General features: G+C 39.5%; 1 protein-coding gene across 1 annotated transcript; it reads left to right on the forward strand.

Annotated features, from left to right (window-relative positions):
- The first annotated feature begins 6,857 nt into the window (after window positions 1-6,857).
- On the forward strand, window positions 6,858-10,700 carry rpl14 (ribosomal protein L14). The gene is made up of 6 exons (XM_080862800.1): window positions 6,858-6,909; window positions 7,587-7,688; window positions 7,774-7,868; window positions 8,044-8,143; window positions 10,249-10,302; window positions 10,605-10,700. The coding sequence occupies exons 1-6, from the start codon at window positions 6,907-6,909 to the stop codon at window positions 10,662-10,664; spliced, it is 414 nt and encodes a 137-aa protein (XP_080718926.1). The 5' UTR covers window positions 6,858-6,906; the 3' UTR covers window positions 10,665-10,700.
- Window positions 10,701-11,187: the final 487 nt, after the last annotated feature.

Raw genomic sequence — 11,187 nt, forward strand, 5'->3', positions numbered from 1 at the left:
GTACTTTTCTATGCTGTGGTGTGCTGGGGGAGCAGCACAGCAAAGAAGGACTCATGCAGGCTGGAGAAACTGATCAGGAAGGCTGGCTCTGTGGTCGGCATGAAGCTGGACACTCTGGTGACAGTGGCAGAGAAAAGGACATTAAAGAAACTGCTGGGCATCCTCTGCACACGGCCATTAACAACCAGAAGAGTCTGTTCAGTGACAGGTTGCTTCTCCCCAAGACAAGAACTAACAGACTTAAAAACTCCTTTGTCCCACACGCCATCAGACTGTTTAACTCCTCTCTGGAGGGGAGAGGGAGGGGAAACAGGAGGACAAAGGAGGGAACAACTAAGCTGTAGTGCCTCTTCACCTCACTGTACAATACCTTGTGCAATACTTTTGTAAATAGTCAACAGTGCAATAGACTCAATACTTGAAATGTGCAATTCACTTGTATTTTTATTTTTTATTCCTATTTATTCTATTTATCCCCTTCGTATATTTTATTTATATTTGTCTCTGTATTATATATGTGTGTGTGTGTGTGTGTGTGTGTGTGTGTGTATATATATATATATATATATATATATATATATATATATATATATATATATATATATATATATATATATATATATATATATATATATATATATATATAATATTCTGTAACTGTAACTTCTGTCGGTGCTGTGCTTTTTGGAAATTGAATTTCCCAGAGGAACCCACCCAAGGGATTAATAAAGTTCTATCTTATCTTAGACTGTAACATCAGCGCTGTGGTCGGCATGAAGCTGGACACTCTGGTGACAGTGGCAGAGAAAAGGACATTAAAGAAACTGCTGGACATTATGAACAATGCTGGGCATCCTCTGCACACGGTCATAAACAACCAGAGGAGTCTGTTCAGTGACAGGTTGCTTCTCCCCAAGACAAGAACTAACAGACTTAAAAACTCCTTTGTCCCACACGCCATCAGACTGTTTAACTCCTCTCTGGAGGGGAGAGGGAGGGGAAACAGGAGGACAAAGGAGGGGGGAACAACTAAGCTGTAGTGCCTCTTCACCTCACTGTACAATACCTTTTGTGCAATACTTTTTGTAAATAGTCAACAGTGCAATAGACTCAATACTTGAAATGTGCAATTCACTTGTATTTTTATTTTTTATTCCTATTTATTCTATTTATCCCCTTTGTATATTTTATTTATATTTGTCTCTGTATTTATATATGTGTGTGTGTGTGTGTGTGTGTGTGTGTGTATATATATATATATATATATAACAGTTCTGTAACTGTAACTTCGGTCGTTGCTGTGCTTTTTTTGGAAGTCGAATTTCCCAGAGGAACCCACCCGAGGGATTAATAAAGTTCTATCTTATCTTATCTTATCTTATTTTATGCCTTTACCGCCCTCTTGTGGCAAGATGTGATCATGTGTTTCCTTTGCTGAATTATTTGTCACTTAATGCCTTTAGGCTGCACCGATTGACTGATTGTCCACCTGCTCCAACTCCTTATGAAACACGTGTGTAATTGAATAATGATTGAAACTCTAATCATTATTCTGATGACAGTACAAAACTTGACTTTTACCTCGAGGTTGAGGAAAATTCTAGTTGTTTCTTTCTTGCGTTGTCACATTTACAAGAATTACAGAAATCTAAAAAGTGTTCCAGTAAATATGTTGTTATACTGCAAGAGCATCACAAGCATTCAACATGAAACCTTCCCAGCTTGGGGAAAAAACACAGGTGATCCTGAGATTTAATGAAGAAACAGCAGCTTCAGATAAGACTTTCTGGTAGCTGAGATCAGCACCGTGTTAAGCACGAACACTTTGACCAGACTTTGTGCGTGTACATTTTTATCCACAAAGTTGTTGAAAGGATGCAAAACCCATCAGAGTATGGATGACATGTAACAGTAAAAGACACTGAATTAAAACAAATGTGATTGAACAGAAGATTTCCAACAAAGACATAACACAGCCACAAAAATAAAAGGGTTAAAGTATTTTAAAAAATTCAAAATTAAGATAAAAACAACTATTTGTATCAAGTTATGTCACATTTTCTCAAAAACAATAAAAGTAATAAAGTAAAATAGTTATTCAAATAAAAAAATTAAGTATAAAATATAAGAAAATGTTTGGTTTGTAGTGCCACCTTTTGTGTAGGAACACTTGAGTAAAAATGTCATTGATCCAGCGTTGATGAGTCATATCAAGAAGTCAAAGCCTTTATGCCTTAGACTTTATGGACGCAGCTTTTTGTCGTTAATTTCTGAACTCTTGTGCTGCTTTTCCCTAACTCAGTAAGCCGTTGTAGAAATGACAAAATAAAGTAAATAGTGCACAGCGTGCGGTTGCTTTTTGTTACCCACTGATCACCGGTTACAAGTTGACTTCTTAAATTAATCTGTTTTTATTATTATATCAAACGTCATGTATCTGTTTTTGTCTCATCTCTCGTGCAAATTTCAGAAAGGTGCTTTAAAAGCTTCACCTCAATGCCGTGACCCGGATTCGAACCGGGGTTGCTACGGCCACAACGCAGAGTACTAACCACTATACGATCACGGCTGGTCAGAAAATGATCATCTGCAATCTTTATTGTGTTTATTCCTTCATATCGATCTCAAACTCTGTGTCTACGGTGCGCACATTTACGCACGTGGCACAGTAACAGTATCTGCATTAACACAGGGACCTCGCGTGGTCTGACCGTAAATACATTTTGGTGCTCTTCTGCACATCGTGCAGGTCAGATGTAACATGCAGATTCCAGTTTTTATGGTGAAGTAAGAAAAAAAGAAGCAAGATCCAGACTGTAACTGGCAGTGAAAAGCACGAAATGTTTGTAGTTCTAATGTTGATACGACCTAAAAGTGTCAAACTTAAAATGTACAGTCCTGCTTAGTGGGTTTAAAATGGACTCCTGTGGATTGGAGGTGACTGACTACATGGACTTTCAGTCTGCAGCTGAGCAGCCGTGATCGTATAGTGGTTAGTACTCTGCGTTGTGGCCGCAGCAACCCCGGTTCGAATCCGGGTCACGGCATTGAGGTGAAGCTTTTAAAGCACCTGTCTGAAATTTGCACGAGAGATGAGACAAAAACAGATACATGACGTTTGATATAATAATAAAAACAGGTTAATTTAAGAAGTCAACTTGTAACCGGTGATCAGTGGGTAACAAAAAGCAACCGCACGCTGTGCACTATTTACTTTATTTTGTCATTTCTACAACGGCTTACTGAGTTAGGGAAAAGCAGCACAAGAGTTCAGAAATTAACGACAAAAAGCTGCGTCCATAAAGTCTAAGGCATAAAGGCTTTGACTTCTTGATATGACTCATCAACGCTGGATCAATGACATTTTTACTCAAGTGTTCCTACACAAAAGGTGGCACTACAAACCAAACATTTTCTTATATTTTATACTTAATTTTTTTATTTGAATAACTATTTTACTTTATTACTTTTATTGTTTTTGAGAAAATGTGACATAACTTGATACAAATAGTTGTTTTTATCTTAATTTTGAATTTTTTAAAATACTTTAACCCTTTTATTTTTGTGGCTGTGTTATGTCTTTGTTGGAAATCTTCTGTTCAATCACATTTGTTTTAATTCAGTGTCTTTTACTGTTACATGTCATCCATACTCTGATGGGTTTTGCATCCTTTCAACAACTTTGTGGATAAAAATGTACACGCACAAAGTCTGGTCAAAGTGTTCGTGCTTAACACGGTGCTGATCTCAGCTACCAGAAAGTCTTATCTGAAGCTGCTGTTTCTTCATTAAATCTCAGGATCACCTGTGTTTTTTCCCCAAGCTGGGAAGGTTTCATGTTGAATGCTTGTGATGCTCTTGCAGTATAACAACATATTTACTGGAACACTTTTTAGATTTCTGTAATTCTTGTAAATGTGACAACGCAAGAAAGAAACAACTAGAATTTTCCTCAACCTCGAGGTAAAAGTCAAGTTTTGTACTGTCATCAGAATAATGTTTGGAAACTTGTTGCCTCAAAAAACCAGTACTGAGTACTCACTCTACTGAGCCGGTGTCCTACACTGGCTCTCGAGGCCTGGAGTTCCCTGCCCCTGCTTTAAAGAGAAGAAGCAAGAAGCACAAACCTCCAAACAGGAAGTGGTGAAAGGTGTTCCACATGTCTTGCAGGGCTTCTGGGAATTTCCTCCTCACGCCCTCTTGAACATGTCCTCTCAGAGTCTGAGCAGACTCTCCACCAGTGTCACAAAGACCCTTTTGGATCGAGTCTTCAAAACTCTCACAGCAATGGAGAAAAGGCCGTCTTCTCCCGCTCCATCAGAAACGACACAGTCCAGACCATCCTGACAAAAATCTGAGAGAAATATCCACAAGAAACTCTCCTCAACAACATTGCAAACTTTGCACCAGTTCTGCTCACTACAATCAGACTATCAGACGGGCATCTGTGCCACCCTCCTGGGAAGAGCTGATGAGAGCCCCAATCAAGGGGTCACCCAGCAGCCACGGAGCAGAAGCCAGAGGGGGCTGCAGTGATGTGCCCGCGGTGTGCAGTGATGTGCCCGCGGGCTCTGCCGGAAGTCAGCTGTGCCAGAGTAGACCGAGCCCCAGCCCCAGAGCCCGCAGAAGGGGCCCGACCCACCCCGATAGCTAACTGAGAACAGGGGTGTGTGAAGACCCCATAACTCCCTCCGTCTAGCGCAGTGTTGCTGCACGCTGTTCTAAAGCAGCGGTCCCCAACCCCCGGGCCTCGGACCGGTACTGGTCCGTGAGTCGTTTGGTACCGGGCCACGAGAGTTGAGGCTCAGGTGTGAAATGTATGGTTTTCAGGGTTTTTATCGGTTTTCAGCGTTATTTTGTTATCGTTTTGATCGTTAACTCGGTTTTCCTGGGTCTTTTCACGTGTGTTATGAATAAATCTTCTTTTTTTCAGTACCGGTATTAGTTTTATTTTGTTGTATTTATCCGCGACACCTTAAAGGCCGGTCCGTGAAAATATTGTCGGGCATAAACCGGTCCATGGCGCAAAAAAGGTTGGGGACCGCTGTTCTAAAGTGCATTTAAAACATGGGAGGGCATGGTGTTGTTAACAGGACATATTGGCATTATTATTTTTAAGAGAATCTGAACTTGTTCTTACAGCTAACATATCAACAACAGTAACTGAAAAAGGTAAATGAAATAAAAAAGTTTCCAATAACAATAACAATGCTCCACATCTTTGTTTTTAAGAGTCCACATATAAGTTTCCAGATAGCAGGATTTTAGTGTTTGAGTATTCTTCAGGACTTAAGAATATTAACAAAAGGAGCATCTTCACGCCACAAAGCTGATCAGAACCACACATGTCTTCCAACATCCACAGATCTGTGTTTTACAATTAAGAGGAAGTTTGCATGATGTTTTCCAAGTGCTCAAATCCTCAGAGGCCTATTTAGGAATAGAGTTGTACTGATCCAACATGAAAAAAATATCAGCATAAATGGCTGCATTACAAAAATAGTTATTTAGATAAAACATAACTTTAAATTTTCATTAATGGTTGCTCATGCATATGTGAAATAGAGTCCCAGATAATTTGGTTTATTTATTTCTAATTTATTACTTCAGCCAAAGTTAAAGCTTCAGTGGACAAAAGCAATTTAATCTTTCACAATCAAGCTCTTTTAAGTGCGAAAAGGAAAACCCAGCTGGGTAACTGCAGATTACCCAGCTGGGTTTTCAGTACCTGACCAGAAAAATGTTGGATGTAAATTACATCATTTAAATAGCTGCATTACTGGATTGTGGCATTTCTTAGGCATATGTTAAAAGCGAGAGTAAAACAATTTCTTAATAATTTTTACATCACAAATACGTTAATGTAGTAGAGAGAAATTATGCAGGTCACAGCATAAAAAAGTAAAATCTAATTCCCTGAACTTAAAAAAAAAAAAGGAAACTCATTGCCTCAAAAAAATTGTTTTCTCTACTCATGTCATTATGAGTAGGCCTCAGTTCCCTGCTTTTCAAGAATGGGGGTTTAATGAATTAAAAGAATTTGTGTGTCTTGTCAGTCACAAAGTAAACATGCTCTTCTTTTATTTTTAACTCTAAACATTTTATTAAATAGGACTTTATCCATCTACAGGCCGAGAATGCCACACAACATGAAGGGGGTCAGTTACGTTTCACACTCCTTTTATTATAAATAATCAAATTGTTACATGTTTAAATTTACAAAAAAAATGTCAAAATCAGTGTGTTAATGCTAGCTTATTTTAATAAACACAGCTGTCATATAACAAAGTAGAGTGGCACTAGGGGTGGCACATGCCACCCCATGCCAACACAGTAGAGCCGCCTCTGATATCTAGGACAGGTGTGTGTCATGGTGGTCCATAGGCAGATGTCAATAAACACTATTCTACTACTTCCAAGCACTTTACAACTTGTTGTCTAATGTGTGCCTTTCGATTGATTTTGTATTTATGTATATTTTTTTGTTTTGTTTTGAATAAATTTCTCCTGTGTGCTATTTATTCTTGCACCTAGTATTTATATTTTAATCCGGCAGAGGTGGTGTGGAGCACCCAACATTTGGTTGTACATGTACAATGACAATAAAGGTCTATTTTATTATATTCTATTCTGTTCTATTCTTTTCTAAGTAGGAGAATGATACGCGGGTAAAGCAAACACCGTAACAATTCCGAAAATCTTCAAAGGGATGAAGCTCCTTAATCTGATGCTCTTCTGTTACGCTTTTTATAACATTGTAGTCTATGTCTGCATTTCGGAAAACGCATGAAAGTTTCTCTGTCACTTCCAAGTGACTCCGTCACTGCGCATGTGCCAGAATGAACCGGAAGCCGTATGTGCGCCAGGCGGAAGCTCTAACGTCCTTTCTGCTCCCGGACTGCCATCATGGTGAGTTCGCCATGAAAGTGTCAGAGATTTAATATCTTTTTTTTAATGTAAATATGTAATTGCTGTGGGAAAAAATGGGGCCGTGTGTACTTTTAAGGCACTAATACACACATCTATGAGGTTTTTGTACAGTACTGTGTCAGTTTTGCGTTTTTAATGAGGTATTTGTAAGATGTCGGCAGTTCCCCGCAACACAACGTGGTCTATCAGGCTGAGTGGGCCTGAGAGCTGAGAGGGGAAGCACGCTCAGTTCGTAGACTTAAATCGCGTAACATAAATCTCGCTGGTTGGGCGTAGTGTGATTTTTAGGTAACTTATAAAAAACTGTTAAACGCACCCTTGTGTTCGGTGCCTATCGTAGTTAGCAGAAACAGTGGCTAGCTGACGTTAGCTAATTGGTACAATGCATCGCCGGGTAGTCACACAGTCTCCTTAAATGCCCCTTATACATATATATATATATATATATATATATATATATATATATATATATATATACATATATATATATATATATATATATATACATAAAGGTTTTCGTATGTTCTGTTTTTAACGTTAAATTTATTTAACAAAGCTTGTAAAGCACCTATCTAACCAAACAAAAGGTGCCCAGCTTCCTCCTCAGCCTCTCGGCACTCTGGTGAGCAGTGCTCTGCTCTCTTTTTCTGCTCCAGGTGTTCAAGCGCTTCGTTGAGATCGGCCGTGTGGCCTACGTCTCGTTCGGACCCCATGCTGGCAAGCTGGTGGCCATCGTGGATGTCATTGACCAAAACAGAGTGAGTGCTCTGGATTATAGCTGGTAGGTCAGTGTAGGCCCCTACATTTGACTTATTGATGTGAACTGTCTTTTGTGGTTTCTAGGCTCTTGTTGATGGTCCCTGCACAGGGGTGAGGAGGCAGTCCATGCCCTTCAAGTGCATGCACCTCACAGACTATGTCATCAAAATTCCCCACAGGTGAGTGTGGATAGTGATCATATTTAGTAATGGATATTCCAGCTATGAACAGGGCTGTAGAGCGCCGATGGGAGCAAGAATCTGGTTGTGTTTTGGTGCTGCTTTAGGTATATATAATGTGAAACAGTAATGATCACCCATGTTATCAGTACTTAACATTTGTGGTGGTCCACAGTGCTCGCCAGAAGTTTGTGAGGAAAGCCTGGGAGAAGGCCCAAGTCAACGAGAAGTGGACGGAGAGCAGCTGGGCCAAGAAGATCGAGGCAAGACAGAAGGTAAGGCCGTGTTTCACTTTCTAAAGTTTTTAAATTAGTGTTATGGGAGAAAGGGGGACACTTAAACACTGAATTAAATAGTCTTTAATATTGTTTTAATGGCAAATCCAAAATAGTTTTGGAGGGGGGGAAAAGGAGGACGCGGATGTGAAAACCCATCATTAAACATCTCACGTCTGTCTGCTGGGTTGATAGATGTGATTTCATTATTTGTGATTTATTGATGGTGAAGACATAATCTCATTAAACGTGTGACCAGTGTGGTCTAAGATGCTGCTTTCTTGCAATATGATTCCAGTTGTTTGTTGTACTTGTCTGTTCTGATGTTTGCAGTGGTAATGACTTCAGTTGGTGATGGAAGCTCACCACCTTATCAATAGCTGTAGAAAATACTGAACTGGTTACCACATAGTTCACATAGACCAGTCTGCCAGCACCAGTTTCATACAAAACTTTTTTTCAGTCAAATGAAGCTATACCACATACAATACACAAAGAAAAACTATCACAGTATTTTGGGTGGTACTTACAGAACTGTTTCCAAAAGGTTCACGTCTGAAGACATAAGATTACACAAATGCCTCTGAGGGTTTAACAGCAATGTTGTGATACCTTGTAGTAGAGCAGGGCGATATGACCAAAAATATTTATCACGATATACATTTGAAAATTTGCGATAACGATATAACTGACGATATAATTGACACCAGACAAAATACTTTACAACTCCACAACTTTATTAGTGCAAAAAACCCCATCAATGTATTTTCACTTAAACAAGCAGCTGTTTTTTATGTGCATTAAAGTTATATAAAAACGTAACAGTGCAAATTCCTTGCTGACAGTTTAACCAAAATGCATTTCGAGTGGAAACTGGCCGACATATCCTTAGCATAACCATGTATAATATCCACAAAACTTAAAAAGAGGTTATACACACACAATACGGTAATATTATGTTGAAGCACAGTACGTATCACTCCGCGAGGCGCCTGCCTAATATAGCTGTAATGCTCTGACATTCCATCAAGCGGTGCGGGTTCGTAGCTTAGCAAAGTCGTACTGAAACATTTGACAGATTTTCGAGCGCCGTGTGTACGACATGAAATCGTTTCGAGGTCAGTAAACACAACCAGAGTTCATACATAAGGCACACGGGATTATAAGGGGCACTGTCGATTTTCAGAAAAATCAAAGGATTGATTTTAAGTGTGCCGTATTTTCCAAACAACACGGTAATAACGACGGCCCGCTAGCATGCTGTACCAAAAATAGTGCTTTGTTGTGTATCTGACGGACGAAAGCTAAACCAGTTCCACACCACTGAAGCTGCAGAATTTTTACAAACAAATTCTGGTTCATCGGTTTCATTCAACGATCCGCTTTCGCCCTTCTTATTCTCCGTCGCCGCCATGTAAACATAGGAACTGCGCATGCGCGTTTTACCCATGTTCTATCGCGATATTTCATTTTCCTATCGTTGCCCAAAATTACACTGGTATTACCGTGAACGGTATGATATAGCCCAGCCCTACCTTGTAGCTCACTTAGTGTGCACCTTAGAGGTTAAGGTCGGATCTGTCATTACTAAACAAAAGTTAAACAAAATTGCTGTGTACACTTCATTTTTGCGTGACTGTGTAACAGATTGTTCTAGTCTAGTTGGTCACAGCAATGCAGAAGATTATATATATGGCGACATATATAAAATGGGTTCATTACTAGGACAAATATCTTCAGTGCAGATTGGAATTACTTCAAATGCTTAAAATAATCGACAGTACGATGAATCAAATGTGGCGAGCAGAGTATTCACACCTTAACCAAAGTTCATGAAGTCTCAGATCCAGAACAAGGATGTCTCGGTGAGCCTGAGAAGGGTTGTGGAAAGTATCTGCCCTTACTTTCTTAGACCCCGGAGCCTGTGATGGGAAAGGTTTCGAGCCTGGTGGAAGTTGTTGTGATGGAGATTCAGTGTTGGTACTTGTGTTTTACTTTCACCTGTTTGGCCGTCTGCCACAGCTGAATGGATTCTAGTCAGTCACACAAAAAAGCAAACCACCCCCAGGCGCTCTCTGACCCTTGCCTCTTGGATTTCTTTGCAGAAGGCCAAGATGTCTGACTTCGACCGCTACAAGGTGATGAAGGCCAAGAGAATGGTAAGTGTGGCAAAAACACAAAATGCCTCAAATATGTGAGCCAAGTAAGCAAGCAGAGTGGCTTCAGATTATTCCTGAGGTTCAAACACTGGAACCCTCAGCTCTGATATTTCCTGCCTGTTAAACATGCTCTTTGAGGCTGCACTGTCACTATATACACACATGGTTAGAGCTTCTGAGGTTAGTGGATAGTGATTTAGTTAGTGATTGTGCCAGTAAGCAGGGTGCAGGTCAGTAGTGTTTATCCTCCAGCAGTCACTGAATATTTTTTAATGCATTCTGTTTTGTTTTTTCCTTTGCAGAGGAACAAGATCATCAAGCATGAGGTGAAGAAGCTGCAGAAGGAGGCTGCAAAGAAGTGAACAGTTTCTACAAAATAAATGTCCTGTTCAATTGTTCTCCTGTTGTCTTCTCTTCTTTTATCATCAGATTGAAACTGCTTTAGACCTTTAAACCTGAGCTGCTGGTACATAGAAATACCAAAACCCAAATTTTGATATGAGGACATTATCCCTAAAGTTTCCAAAGCTTCTGTGAACTCAGAAAAGTAACTGATGTAAAAACATAGAGCAAAGTAATAGAGTAAATGTTCTTAAAGTATTGGGTAAAATTTGTAATCACAGCTTATTTGAAGCTTTGAGACGGGATGTCTACAACACAGAGTTGGCTGCTTTCATAAAGTTATTTTTTTTGTCATTCTAATATCTGTGCTGACCACCTTAAATTAAATATTTCATCTGGGCATATGGCCTCCTTTACAGTAATGCTTAAAGTACTGAAATGAACAACCAAACTTTAAACTTAAGAATTCAAAATAAAATGTTTCTTTTAAAGATCAAAGATCCATAATATCCAGGCTTGTGTCTGTAACCAAGCTGGAGTCAT

This window comes from Rhamphochromis sp. 'chilingali' (genome assembly GCF_963969265.1).
Source record: "Rhamphochromis sp. 'chilingali' genome assembly, chromosome: 17".
Lineage (NCBI taxonomy): Eukaryota > Metazoa > Chordata > Actinopteri > Cichliformes > Cichlidae > Rhamphochromis > Rhamphochromis sp. 'chilingali'.

Bases quoted from the DNA above. Each gene is read 5' to 3' on its own strand.
- rpl14 (XM_080862800.1), top strand. The intron at 7,689-7,773 runs GTGAGTGCTCTG...TGTGGTTTCTAG, and splicing joins ATGTCATTGACCAAAACAGA to GCTCTTGTTGATGGTCCCTG. The intron at 7,869-8,043 runs GTGAGTGTGGAT...GGTGGTCCACAG, and splicing joins GTCATCAAAATTCCCCACAG to TGCTCGCCAGAAGTTTGTGA.